The sequence below is a fragment of the Eptatretus burgeri genome, chromosome 17, assembly GCF_056783735.1.
Source record: "Eptatretus burgeri isolate ZD-2024b chromosome 17, Ebu_testis_v1, whole genome shotgun sequence".
Taxonomy (NCBI): Eukaryota; Metazoa; Chordata; class Myxini; order Myxiniformes; family Myxinidae; genus Eptatretus; species Eptatretus burgeri.
Window position 1 is genome coordinate 47,566,548 of NC_140977.1, and position 14,620 is coordinate 47,581,167.

Sequence of the window (14,620 nt, forward strand, 5' to 3'; positions counted from 1 at the left end):
AGAGGGTTTTACAATATCGGGAGCCTGGTGTTGGCTTGGCGGTTAGGGTGGCGGGCTTGGGATCTTAGGGTCCTGAGTTTGAGCACCCTTTTCCTCCCGTTGAATTAACACCAGGTGTGGTTGACTCAGCCTGTCGTCCTTCCAAGGTCGGCGAAATGAGTACTAGCGAACTGGTAATCGGGGCACTGCATCAGCGGTGCCTCCATACTCGGTAGCAGTAGTGATGCGCTGTTGTTTATAGCCAGTTGAAAGCATGGAATCATGCCACCTCAACAAGTAGAAGTATTAACAAAAACAAAACCCCAAAAAACAATTGGGTGTAATGATATTAGCATTTCAGCACATCAGAAAAAAATACCTCGTTGATGGGTGACAAGACATCGATGGATGACATTATCCAAAAATGTCCCAAATCTGTTCTTGAGAGTAATTTTTTATCATTCTTTGAAGATAACACTCAGTTTTGTAAAATGTAGAAACTGCAACAATGTGGAATCATCCTCTTAGCTCCATCTGTACGTGACAGGAGGACATTCACCGTCTTCCACGAGAGTTTCACATTCAGCACATTAACCCCGAATAAAACCAACGGGAAAACCTTGATCATACTGTTACGAATCTGGAAACCATGCACACGCAACATTCAGGTCCCAAAGTTAGTTATGCCGGTAAGTACGTGTGTAGTCAGGACCCCGTCCTTTTGTTTAGTGGGAGGCTCGAAAACGTGCGTCGTGACGTCATTAGTTAGTTTATTATATCCGACGAGCCATCGAATAAACCATCCCATCTGCATGATCCATCCCCCATCCCGATCCACGACCCACCCGCTGTCCACAAGTACTCTGACTTGCCAGGGCAGGGTCTTGCAGCCGTTCCTTGCCGCTCCCATCAACGCTCCTTCCACAAACGTTTTAACTCTTGCACCAACGCAACATGGATACTGTTTCTCTTGCTCTGCGTGAGACAGGCCACGTGGAGAATATGGGGTCTCCGAACAGGGGCCACGGCTCCGCCCCGGAAGGGTGCGGCCATGGGCCAATGAGTGACGGACAGCGAGATGATTCTCGCCAAGGCCCTCCCCGTGTGGGAGGAGATATATCTCCGAGATGGTCTGTGCAAGAAGAGGTGTGTGGACGAGAGTTCGTGTGGGTTAGAAAGAGTTTTGACGGTGGCTAGTCGGGTTTTGAGGCAGTTTGTTCACGGAGGCTGTTGCGGGGAGTTCTGGCCTGTTTTGTGAACCCGACTATTCACCACCCGAGCTCCGTCACGAACCACGAGACTGGGACCAGGTCGACGACCATTGGCATGTGCCACAGCATGGAGTACCCCCTTTCTCCGATGGCCAGGTACCCAACCGAACTCTGACCCCCAGCTCGTCTCTCTCATCGGCTGGAGGGTCCAATAAAGGACTCTGGGGTTTCTTTTCTTTTTGTGTGCGTGTCTGCGTGTGGGCCCGTCTGTAAGTAGAACTGAATAAGTGTTTTTGGATCATTGTAAATACTGCACTGCATATTCGGTTTAAGTCTCGCCTCTCTTGTCTTTTATTTACTGTAAATAAATTTAATAGAAATGTTCTCAGTTAGTTTTCGTCCTTTCTTCATTTGGTCCAGCATGGTCCGGGTCTGAGTTCAGATGGGGTTTCATCCCCGATAATCCGTTAATCGTAGCCAGAACGTCCTGGGCAGGCCCGCTCGACTGCATCCAAGCCGGAGCTGGTAGGTGGAAGTCGATACTCTACCGTAGCTGGTAGAGTGATCCGGTTTGGCTAGACGTTCCGAGGGCGTGAATCTCCGGTAGCCAAGACTGCGTGGTTACTTAGGTATATTGGATCTGGACAATTAACCTCACGCCACGCGGTCGAGATATTGGCATTTCACGGTCGATTAATTGACCCGCCGGCTTCGGAGTTATCCGGAGCGATGGCCTATAAATTCCGGGGAGTCTGGTGGGAGACGGCGAAAACTTCCCCACTTTGCGGTCGTTCTCGCCACCGACCCCCGGCCCACAACAATACTTTCAGACACAAGACGAAGGAAAGACTTTCTCTGGTAACATTCGGGTAAGTCTTTCATTCAAAAACTTGTCAAATACGTACTTGTGCCGGTTGAGACGTGACTCGTTGCTCATAGAGGAAAACACCATGTTGGATACAGTTCCAATGTGACATTAGTTGGATCCATGTGATGAAAAGAACCTGTATTCAATCATCAAGACCCTATTCCTGGCTAACAATGGATTTTCTGTAGGTGAAATGGATCGAGTGGAAGCGGAATATTTCCATGGAAACACTCTTCCAACTTCAAAGAGTGTACATGTGAAGGAAGAGCTGGGTGAAGATTCTCCCTCTGAAGATGGTGAGTACCGTGATGTGTGTGTGTTGTCCAGGACAGTTGTTTGTGATGCCATCCTGCATCTTATTCTGTTATTTGCATTTATGAAGTCTGTAAGTTTGCAAGCAGAGCTTCGGGAAGCAGTTTCAGTGCAGGATTAGGAATGTTTGGAGAAAGCTGATCATGAATGTCACCTGAAGTCGGCCTTGACTTGATGGAACAAGATAACTGGATAATTAGCTTGTCCGCCCACACAGGGGGAGATGTGGTTTCACAATTGTGTGTGTGCGTGCATGCATCCTGGGCATAACTTCTTTTTTTTTACCATTTGAACTTTAGTCATCAATTTTTAACCAAACCTTCACCATGAGAATATGGAGGTAAGTCATTAATAATTGGGAGAAAATGTGAAGGGGCAAAGTTATATATAGTAAGTACAAATAGAACATATTATGCTGCCCGCCACTGCACAGCGTAAGGCGGCCGGGTGTTTTTTGGTTCACGAGCGCCAGCCAGAGTGACCACTATATTCGTTGTGTCTGTGTGTATGTATGTCTGTATGTCTGTCTGTCTGTCAAGAGCACAACTTCGTGGGATGTGATCCGATTTGGATGAAATTTGAATATGATGTTGATATCAATGCCTAGTTTTGTCTTCCTGGTGACGGGCGTCCCATGCCCATTGTGGGCGGAGCCACGCCCACTTGTAATTTTTGTTTTTTTTCCATATTTTTTTCTAGATTTTTAATGGAAATTCCCACTCGAGAAATTGTGCGCATTGGCCATATGTACAACATATAAAAAATTCAGTTTGATTCGGTCAATTTTGAGGGAGAAGATAGGTTTTGAAGAAATGGGCGGTGACAGATAGTAGGGGAGCTTCTAAGATTGAGACAAGCCGGGAGGTGACGATGGTTCGCGGGAATTATTGAACTATGCTGCACGATAAATACAATTGAGTGCCGTTGGTTGCACATGTTTCTGGATCGAAGAACTTCACCGTGACTCCACAGAATTTTGACACGCTTTCAATCTCACACGCCACATCGCACGTTTTCTTCAAAGAAATCTTGTTCTGACTATTCCTGAATTGGCTGTTTTGGTTCCTGAATTTTGGTTCACGAGCACCAGCCAGAGTGACCACTCTATTTGTTATGTCTGTGTGTCTGTCTGTCCAGAACATAACTCCGTGGACTTTGATCCGATCTTGATGAAACTTGGTTATGTCTTCGATATCAATGTCTAGTTGTGTTTTCCTGGATGAGGGTGTGCTACGCCCATTGTGGGCTGAGCCACGCCCAAAAAATAGCAATTTTTCGGGGGTAGTAGGATTAAAAAATCTATCTTCTCCTGGGGAATTGACTGAATGGAATGGGTTCTTCGGTATTTGAATAGCAAAATGAATTATCTAAAACTTGTCGTTGTCCGATTTTTCATTTTCATCACAAGGTCAAAAACTTAGAAAATTGCGAATTTTGACATAAAAATCATACGACCACCCAAACTTTGAGAGCTCGGATGGCAATATTTTTATGCATAATCTTGAGGTCATTCCCCACCTAAACTCTTGAAACCATTTTGCTCTATCTCGAACACCTTGCCTGTGGCGCCCCCTTCAAGTTTGTTTTTACGCTGATTTCATCAAAGTATGGATAATCCAAGGAGTGCGAAATGCCATATAGCCTATATGACGTTATATTGTTCCTGGAACTTCCTGGAGGAAGTTTTGCACCAAAGGTCATAATCCTTGACCTTTGACCTTTAAAGGCCACAAAGGTCAAATTTTCATAGTTGTGGGAATCAAACCGGGTTTTCGACCTTCTTCGACGAACTAACTCCAATAAGCTAAACACGTATCCTGTTTCCTTATTTTAATGTCCACAACATTTTTTTGTGACATTTAAAGGTTATGCAAAGATCAAATTTTGAAAATTGTTGAACGAAACTGGGTTTTCGACATGTTGCAGCTCATAACCTGTCATCCGTACCACATAATGTTGATCATTTTTATAATTTGGTCAAAAATTATCACATTGTCTCATCCTTGATTTCTGAAACAATCTACATCGTCAAATACCATCGTCGCCTCCCGGCTTGTTTATTTTATTGTTTTAATCTATTTTTTAGTTGCTTCTGTGCTGATTTATATTATTTACCATGGACCTTCAGTGTGCCTGTCCAGTCCGTAACTTGTTTACCATTTGAGCTTTTGTCATCAAATTTTCAGCAAACTTTTTTTATGAGAATATGAGGAGCTAGAACAGGACAGAGCAGGATGTAACAGAACAAAAGGAACAACAGAGACCGAGATGGGGGGGATACACCAACAGCAGGGTTAAAGGACAAAATAGAGGGAAACTTTGACAAACGAGAACGGCACTCAGTGGAACGCGTACCTCCGCCAAGCTGAACAGGTTGTGCTATAGTTTTTTGGGGTTTTTTTTTTTTCAACGAGCTCTGGTCATCGTGCACATTTTCGGTTGGGATCCAAATTTGGTGGAGGAGGTGGAGGTGAGGAAAACATTTTGGGACATTTAAGATAATTTGTGCAAGCATTTTTGTAAACAATTCGGCCAAAGGCCACAGCAACTGATTTCTTCAAACGTGACGTGACTGGATTTCATTTTTTTTGGAATTTCGAAGGCTTCAGCCATGGACGATATAGTCCTCATTGAGGCCAGGCCTTAAATATAATAACTGCATGGATAGAAAAGTGAATAAAGAGAAAATAATCCAAGAGTTTTTGAAGAAGTTAAAAAAAAATCTGCTTTTTGAAAAAGGGAAGGCCATAAGTGTTTGGAAAGACATGAGAAGGTAAAACGTTCCAGAGTTTAGCAGTGAAGGGGAAGAAACGAACATCATAACGGCCCACCCTTGAGTTGCCAATGACCACAATAATCATGCAATGTCGTGGCTTGTCGAGTATTTTGTGGTCTCGCCAATGGCATAGGTACATACACAACCAGGAAGTTCTCGGAAGCAGAAACCGAAGTTATATCTAAATAGAAAAGAGGAAGAGAGCCAACTTTGCAGCGTAATTCTAGCGGGTCTAGTTTTGAGGTCAGATTGAGTGGGTTAGTAAGTTACTTTGGATTAAATCCTGTCAAGTCAGTATTTGGAGCTAGAACCTCCCGAGATATGAGCGCAGTAGTCTATACAAGGACAAATCAATCCTTTATATACTTGAAGTAACTGTTCAGAGGAGAAGAATCTTTGGCATATGAACAGGACTCCTAGTTTCTGAGAGGCAGACCTAGCTATTTTCATAATGTGTGTATTCCAGGAATAAATTTGATTTTGGAGTAATACCTCATCGGTTTATTGTATCACATGGTGTAATCGTGGAGCTTTCAAAGGAGATTGGAGAGTTTAGACAAGCTTTAGAGAGAGAGATAGGAAGAAATTGAGTTTTAGAAACATTAAACTTAAGTTGATTACATTTGTCCCACTGGGAAGTCTTGTCCAAATCTGAATTTAAAGAGGTGGCTGTGATGAAACGAGATGTTGATCGAGTGATGGAAGACGGAGCAGTTGTGAAAAACATGGGGTACTTTTTTGACCGCATGAAAAGAGATTATCGGGAGGTGCACATGATTGTGTCCGAGTGGCGACCCGTCCAGGATTGTGTCCAATAGCCAAGTAGACTGCTTTGGCAACACCAACGCTGTACACAGCGTATGGTCCCAAGAGATGGATGGATATGATTGGTAAGGGGTGCATCAGGGGGAGTTGGAATGTTGGTGTCATCCAATGTGTAAACGGAGGAGAAAAGAGAACCAAACAGAATTGCTTTATCAGTTGGAGAGATTGCGACAGTATCATCGGAACGGTAAAGTGGAGGAAAGTTAGAGCGCCAGAAAGTGTTGGAGATACTTTTAGCGAAGGACCAGAAAGATCTATTCATGGAAGACGAGACGTTGTCGCATTTCTCTTGGAAAAAGGAATGCTTTGCCTCGCGAATGACATGTTTGCAATGATTTCTGGCAGAAATGAAAGCTGAATGCGAGTCGGAGGAAGAAGAGTTTTTCCATGTCCGATATGCCGCATCCCTTGCACAAATGGCCGTACAGCAGGAATTATTGAATCAATAATTGGATGAGGAGGAGTGATGGAGGGTAAAGAAACGTTTACGAGATTATGGTCAGAAGAACCAATTGAAGGTGAAATTGTGGCGCTATAACACAACGGATTGGAGGTGAATAAGAAATCCAAAGTATTGGAAGTGTGATCGTGACGATTTGGAATATGGATAGGGTGGTTGATAATTATCAAATTATAATTTGTTCAAAATCATTGAGAATGGAAAATGTAAGAGTTTAAACTCCACCAACATCTGGGAGGATTTCAACCACTCCCCGTGGTGTACATTGAAATCTCTTAAATAAAGGAACTCGCTTGAAGGTGCGACGATGTCACGGCCTCATGGCATTAATTAAGACAGTTAAATAAAATCTGTAAAGTTAGGAGAGCAGTGAGGATGGTCTTGTGGTAGAAAATCGGTTGTTGTGGACAGCCAGTGATGTAAAATTGCATCGCCTCTTGTCCTGTTGAACGGATGGAACATCTTCGATCTTTGTTGGTCGTAGTTGGTATTTGTCCATTGGAGTAGAGCCCTTGTGACTCGATTGGTTGAACATGCACCCGCTGAGCCAGAGATCAGGAAGAAGGCACTGCCTCACGCTTTCTTCCTGAACCAAATGATGAATTCTGGAGTGAAGAACATAAGGATGAAGCCTACTGATTCAGCTATGGTGGGAAAAACCTGCTTTGTATGATATTATTTCCAAAGCTTGTACAAATTGTGTTTCTTCAATGAAGGTCTTCATATTGCAGAAGCCACTGCCAGATCCATAGCTTCCCCTTATTACTCTGATGCTTTTGTGTCCCCCTGACTCGCAAATCCACCAAAATTGTGAGACCCTTCTTCTGGTGAGATTTTCTCTGTGCAATTTCATTCTTCTCTTTTACTGTGCATTTGATATGTGCTACTCTACTTTTGATGCATGCCTTAAGGACCAATCATTCTTCACCTTCCTAGTTTTCTTGTGGGAACCCACAACAGTCAATCCTTTGGCTTTAGTTGGGGTGGCCTGGTGCATCGTAGCCATGGCAAAGTTCTCTGAAAATCCCAGGGTCGTCCAGTTGCATCACATTGGAAGAATTTGGTGGTGTGGCCGAGGTCTTCGAGTTTTTATAACGAGATGACAGTTGTGAGATTTCAGGGATGCAAACTTTGAGGGTATGGAGGGACATTGGGACAAACAAACAGGATGACAATCAGTATCAGAGAAATGGGCAATCTTCAAGGAGCAAATGTGGAATTTAGAGAGTACTGTATATATTGATGGATCCTTACTCAGTAACTCAGCAACTTTATATTAATGTGGTGCCAATCATGCATCCTGTGGGAAGAGAGAGATGGGGGAGGGGTAATATGAGGTGCAAGATAAGAAAAGATTAGGATGTGTGGTGCCCCTGCACACCTTGCACTCGCCAAGTTGAGCTCACGCTGCCCAATGGTACTACGGCCTGGACCCCCCGCATGCTCCGCCCTTGGTCATTCTTGCATACCACCAATGTGCCGTGCCTCTCTTTGTGCTCAGCAAATCAACCCTCTGTGGTGCAAACTCGATGCAGGTCTTTTGGTGGGGAAACACTTGAGGTATGCAAGGCGGGGTGGGGCCTGGTGATGCAGCTCGATGGTGTGAATGCAGCGACCGGGACTCCATGCGAAAGTGCGCAAACACGAGAGGTGAAGGATGTGGGCATGCAAAATAAGAAGAAAGACACGGGAATGAAATGAAATGTCGAAGATGAAAGGATGAAAGGTGACGAAAGAACAGAGCGAGAACAAGAAGAAAAGCAAAAGGGAAAATAGAGAGGAAACCTGGACGGACGAGAGTGTGCTGCACGAGCTTCCAGGCAAAGCCCGAGACAAGAAGCTGACCCAAGAATTGGTCTCCGTGTGCCTTTGTGTCCTCCGCTTTTATGACCTTTCCTACCCCCTCCTCTTTCGTGCGGGCCCCGACCGCGTCCATGGAAGGAGTTGCGAGAGTCGGGAGAACGGGGTTCTCCCCTCTCACCCGATTGGCATGTCAGAGCTCCGACCTCTCGTGGAATCTTGGGATTTGCCCCGTGGTATGGTGTGTTGGATACCAGGTTTTGGCGTGCTGTCGGGCCTAATTACGATGGATGCGGCCATCTGCTGCGGGGTTCTGGACCGAGTGCCCACCAAATCAGTTTGAGGTGGTTTTGTAGAATTCTTGCGAGGACGCTTGGAGAGTATGGCATGGCCTCTGCACTGTTCTTCAATGGGGGAAGTATACGTGAACTGTAAGGTGCGAAAAAATGACTAGAATAGGAAAATAACACGTATGGGACTTCTAACTATACATTCGCAACCCATATCTGTTTATGTGAAAACGGTACACTTAAAAACTAAACAGAATCCTTTGAAATAACTTGGTTTATTCTACGTGAGGATCTCTCTTTCCCCTTGGAGGTCCAAAGCCACAACACTATCATCAGGTGAGGTGTAAATCCAGTCAGGATGAGACCAGGTTTGGGAAGGAGGAAGTTAAGGAGTACTCTTAAAGATGAGCAGAAGCCATTAATTATATATAAAACACCAGGACTGAAGTCAGACTCAAATAAGTTGAGGCATAAACAGGTTTGTTAATAAAATAACAAGGCAAACCAAAAGAGAATATGCGGCTTTTTTTTTGGTACATTAGGAGAAAAGTGTAGTTTAAGATAAGTGGGGATCCATTGAGAAGTTGCACAAAGGGATTGCTTCGGGATGAAATGTGATGTTGGGCTTATTAAGTAAGTATTTTGCTTCAACGTCTACACTAACAATCGGGGAATTACCAGGCAGTGAAAAATCATTCAAGAAGGTGAGGAAGGACTCTTAGAGAATTCCATCCAATTTGGAGTTGAGGAAGTAAAGAAACAGCAAGGAAAGCTGAAGGAGGATAATCCTCAGAGAGGGGATGGTTGTGGGGGTGGGGGTGGGGGGAGCAGATAATATGGATCCAACAGTAGTTTAAGAGGTGGCAGAACAGATTAAACATGAGGTTCACCCACACCTTTGACAGGCCATTGGAGTGAGGACAGGTACTGAGAGGATTGGAGTGATTGGAGAGTGGTAAATAGTCTGCCAAGAGTGGTAACATTTATTTAAGAAGTGATGTAGACTGGACTCAAACGAACATACACCTGTTAGTTTAAGTGATGTTGTTGGAAAGATCCATTTGTTAATTTGAGATCAAATGGAGAACCAATAAAAGGCAGTCATCAATTAAAACTAATTGAAGCTTGTCAGCATGGGTTTACGAAAGAAGGAAGAGGACGAAGAAGGCCCAAGCACATGAGCGCGCTCGTCCTTTTACATCGAGGATCGCCCACGGCTGGTTTCCATTGGTCACTGCTCAGGATGGGGATGGTGCTCTTTCACAACATCCATCCACCCCCACCCCCACCCCTCCCAATCCACAACCTTCCTGTAGCCCCCGAAGGCTGCTTATTACACAGTCGGTGTCGTCGGCAGAATTTGGAATATCCGCTCTGTGGTATAGCCTGCGGGCATGCAGGGCGGGGCATGATGATGGGAGGAGTGGTCGTCGTGGTCATCGTGTCTGCCAGGAATATAAGGAGTGCGCGCCGCCTGAGGCGTTGTAGTGATGCCGTAGTCGCCCGGCTGGTGAGTGTGCTGAGTACGTAATAAAGGAGAGCTGCGGGCAAAGTACGCCCGCGCTCGCGCTTGTGCAACACAGCCCGGCTCGACTGTTCCCCCGCTCGTGTCTTCCTGCTAAGCATCTTCTACACGACACTACACGCTCCACTTCCCACCTCGCTGCCATGGCTTTCTTGCAATGGCTGAATGGTTCGTAATCAGTCCGTTGAACTGTGAAACGCTTCCATTGCACCTTTTTGTGGCCGCAAGTCCTCACCTGCCCTCACCCACTTTACGGGGAGGTTTTACAGAAACAATCTTACCCGCTCTGTCATAAAGGCTACACTGCTCTCCCCTCAGTGCACATACAGTGGTGAGAAAAGTTCGTGAACCCTTTAGAATTTTTTTGTATTTCTGCGTAAATTGGACCTAAAATGCAATCAGATCTTCATCCAAGTTTGAATAATACATAGAGAACCTGATTAAGCAAATAGCACACACAAAAAATCTACTTTTTCATTATTTATCGAGCAAAATGGTCCAACATTCAATTTTTTTTGTTGGAAAAAGCACAGCCGCGCCCTCGGCCAATGATTCTACCCCACATGCATTGTGATACCCTTGTGATACATTCGGACGAAGGAAAAGTAACACTAAGGATCTGCACATATTACGTACAACTTAGCCAAACAGGTCCCTGTTACATGGCAATCTAACTGACTTGAAACACACTGTCCATACTAGAGCCTTACTACATTCGAACTATGGAATCTCACCCCCCCCCCTTCCACGTGTGTGTTTTTCCACGTGTATAACAATGTAATACCTGCACTTTCAGAAGGCCTTGGATAAGGTACCGGCATCGAAATAAGTAATAAGTTAGCTATGGTTAAGGCTTGTAGAGTAGCTAATACATAGGCTCCCAAACATTTGTGTCCATGACCCAAAATTTGAAATCTCATTTGCCTCACGACCCAAATGGTACTGGTATCTTCTTGGTACTGGTCCCCACCATAAAAATTGTCAGAGAAAACACCTTTGACGTGAAAACCACCCTCAAAAACCCTTTTATTTTCTTTATTACCCTTATGTCCCCATGGTAGTCAATTGATATACAGTCGGACCCTGACATTTGTGGATCCGCTATTGTAAGTATCCCTATCCCCTGTATCCTGTATCCGTGGTTCATAAAATGTGACCACCTTCTCCATTCGTGGCCCTGTACTTCGCATATTTACGGTGTTTTAGCGGGCATATTCACATTTTATTCTGACCTGCTTATACATTCGTAGCCCTGTGTTTCACATAGTCAGGGCTTTTCGCGGTTTTTCACGGGATTTTTGATTTTCCCTTATGAATCACAAACCGCCGGGAACCTATCCTCCTTTTTCCCATTGAAACAATGCCCCGACATTTGCGGCATTTTACAGGAACGTATCCCTCGCGAATCTCGCACAGAACTTTCGTGTTTTTCTCTGCAACTACTTGTCGGATTGAGATGAAATTTTCACCATTGGTGCGACTACTCATGTAGAATGTTTTAATGATGTCATGGGTCACGTGGTGTGGCAGCCATATTGGAAAAAACTTTGGACCTCTGTATCTCTGAAACCGCACCAAGGAAAAAAAATGAAACTTGGCACAAAGCAAGTACTCCTCATTGGGGAATCAGTGTGATTTTTTTATTTTATTTTTATGATGCCATAGGTGTTCTCGTTAGGATGTCATAATTGCATATGTAGAATGCCACATCCAATCAGTATGAAAATTTTTGAGGGTCATCTCGGGATAAAATGGTCCACAGAACAAAAATTAATGATGTCATTGGTCATGTGATTCGGCAGCCATATTGTTCTTTTATATAAATTTAAAAAAAAACCTTCAAAAATCTTCTCTGAAGTGGCTGAACAAATTGAGGCGAAACTTTACACGTATGACCGCCTATCCATGGGGAACAAAAGGTTCACACATGTGATGTCATAGGTCACATGGTTTGGCAGCCATGTTGGATTTACCCGAAAACCTATTAAAATACACCACTCAAAAGAAGTCCTGGCAAGGGTCTGCAATCTCTGATTGCTCTTTTTCTTGTTCTTGTTTGCGTTCCTTCTGATTATTCCAATGCAGGACTGTACCTATTGAAAAATGAATAATAAATAAACGTCATGGGTCAAGTGTCCGATCAAAGTGGGACGTCTTGGTATCCGGTCATCACTGCCAGCATTAATCAAGTGGCAGTTATAATTATGTCTCGTATTAATTACGAAACACACCAGTACACAAACGCCACATGAAGTACACCACACAAAAGCAGTCCTGGTGAGGGTCTGCAATCTCTGATTGCTCTTTTTCTTGTTTTAATTGTTTTAGCGTAAATCGAACATGGCTGCTAGATCATGTCCTATGGTGTTGAAATTTTCAAAGTATATTCCCCATGGCCAGTTATTCATATGTATTATGTTTCGCATCGATCTGAGAAGCGTTCCTGACGAAGGTTTTTTATTATTTTTAAAACATTTTTATTTTCAATCCAATATGGCCACCAGATCATGTGACCGACAATGTCGTAAATTTAATTTTTCGCTCTCATTGGGTTGTAGATCAGATGTATGAAATTTTAGATTTTTCAGATAAGGATTTCGATTCAACGAATTATGGCTGGAATACCACATCGCCGATGACGTCATTGTTATCACCCTATATACCACACGGGATGTTGTTGACATGCCAAGTTTCCATTTTATTTCATCAAGCATTTTCAGAGATGTCCAAATTTTTTCCTTTCATATATTATTTTCAGGGATGTCCAAATGGAGAAATAAATTTTCTTTCTCCATGGGGAGTCCCTCCTATGTTTTAACTTAAAGTTTTGCATCAATCGGCCAAGTGGTTGTAGAGTTGTTTTTTTTTGTTTGTTTGTTGTTTTTTTTAAGCGGAAATATATAGACGTGGACACACAGCGACACAGACAGACAGCCACTGGCGTTACAACAGTCTCGCAACCTATACAGGGTGAAACTAGCAAGTTTAAGTTGACTCGGTAGTGATCGTATACATAAGCATAAGTAAAAAGCTATTGCAGACAAAGCTACCGGAAGTATGTATAATGGGAAAAAAAAGTAATAATAATAATAATTTTTTTTTTGCTGATTTCAATATTTTCAACCATACTTGGTATCTTCAAAGTGGGTACTTCAAGTAGTTGGGCCATGCCACTTTCCTCTGGTCAGTTTTACTTGGGCTGTCAAAATTCTCCTTCCAGCTGGATGAGTGATCTTCACAATTTTTTAGAAGGGGGCCACTTTTGCCGATAAGACATCAGTGTGAGAGCGACCACACCGCTTGCAAGACTCCAAAATGGCTGCTATTAGACCCTGCCTCCACATACTCTTTAGTTTTTTTTCAGTTGTAGTTACGAGGTTGCAAGCATAATTGTTTGCATTTTTATTATGTTTTATGCATTATGTTTCCGGTTTGTCCGTTCGGATTTTCATTTACGCGACAACTCAAGAAGCAAATTGTAGAATTTCATCAAACTTGGGAAAAAGGTAAAGTAAGACAGGGCAGTTAAGTGATTAGATTTTGGGCCAGATGTGATAAAGGTCAAGGTCAAACTCTGAAATTTTACTGTTTACACGATAACTCAAGAAATATTTGATAGAATTTCATCAAACTTGGTAGAAAGGTAAAGTTAGACAAGGCAATTAACTGATTAGATTTTAGGCCAGATATGATAAAGGTCAAGGGTCAAATATGTCAATACTCAAGTGTTTGTGGAGGCATACCCGTCGACTGCGCGCAGTCGAATTACTGTAATTTCATTGAGCATGTGGGTGTATCTTGTTTTTTTTTTAAGATACACTGTGGACTCTAGAGGTTTGTATGAGAGTGAACACACAGAATGTACAAGGGGGGGGGTGGGTTGGAGAAGAAAGGAAAAAACAGTGTGGAACAGAGACATTAGGAGATCTGTGGAAGGGAGAGGGATGGCGTAGGGTAGACAGGGGAAACAAGATGGACACTACAGGGACTTTCAGGAAGGAAAGCAGGGAATTTGAAGGAGGTGAGTTTGGGGTGGATTAGCAGGGGTAGAAAAGATCATGGTTTTGGATGGTGGAAGATAACAGTTGGTGGTGAACAGCTGTTTTGAAGACCGAGAAGGAAGAGTGGGATTGAAGAATGTGTGGGAGTTTGTTCTAAAGGTGGGGGAAAAAGAGGAATGAAAGAGTGGAGATGAGCAGTGATTCTTGATTTTGGTAATTTTACCACAAGGGGGTTGCTGGCGGACCTTGAGTGCCCTGCGGAAATATAGGGGCGGGGGGGGGGGGTTGACATATCTCAAACAGAGCAGGGGGGGTGAGGCCGGAGAGGAGACGGTAGAAAACAGCAAGACTACCGACCTACCTGCGGTGAGAGAGTGAGTGACCCAAAGACTCAGAAAGGACTTCTTCAAGAGGATTGTTGAGAAAGTAGATGGGGGGGGGGGTTCCAAACGGTCCTTTGGGAGAGACAGAGTGGGAGTGTGAGAGTTGTCAGGGTTGAAAGACATGTTCCACGTGTTGGACCAGCTTGTGATTTTATCCAGATCTGCAGAGAGTGAAGAAGCTGCTGCTTGC

At 43.8% G+C, this 14,620-nt stretch overlaps 1 protein-coding gene across 1 annotated transcript in view; it reads left to right on the forward strand.

The window, feature by feature from the left end:
* LOC147010009 (uncharacterized) overlaps positions 1 to 14,620 on the forward strand; it is a 187,754-nt gene that overhangs the window by 2,205 nt on the left and 170,929 nt on the right. Inside the window, exon 3 of the mRNA XM_085861221.1 lies at positions 2,247 to 2,354. Coding sequence (XP_085717347.1) covers positions 2,247 to 2,354 — 108 coding nt within the window. The remainder of the gene's footprint in view (positions 1 to 2,246; positions 2,355 to 14,620) is intronic.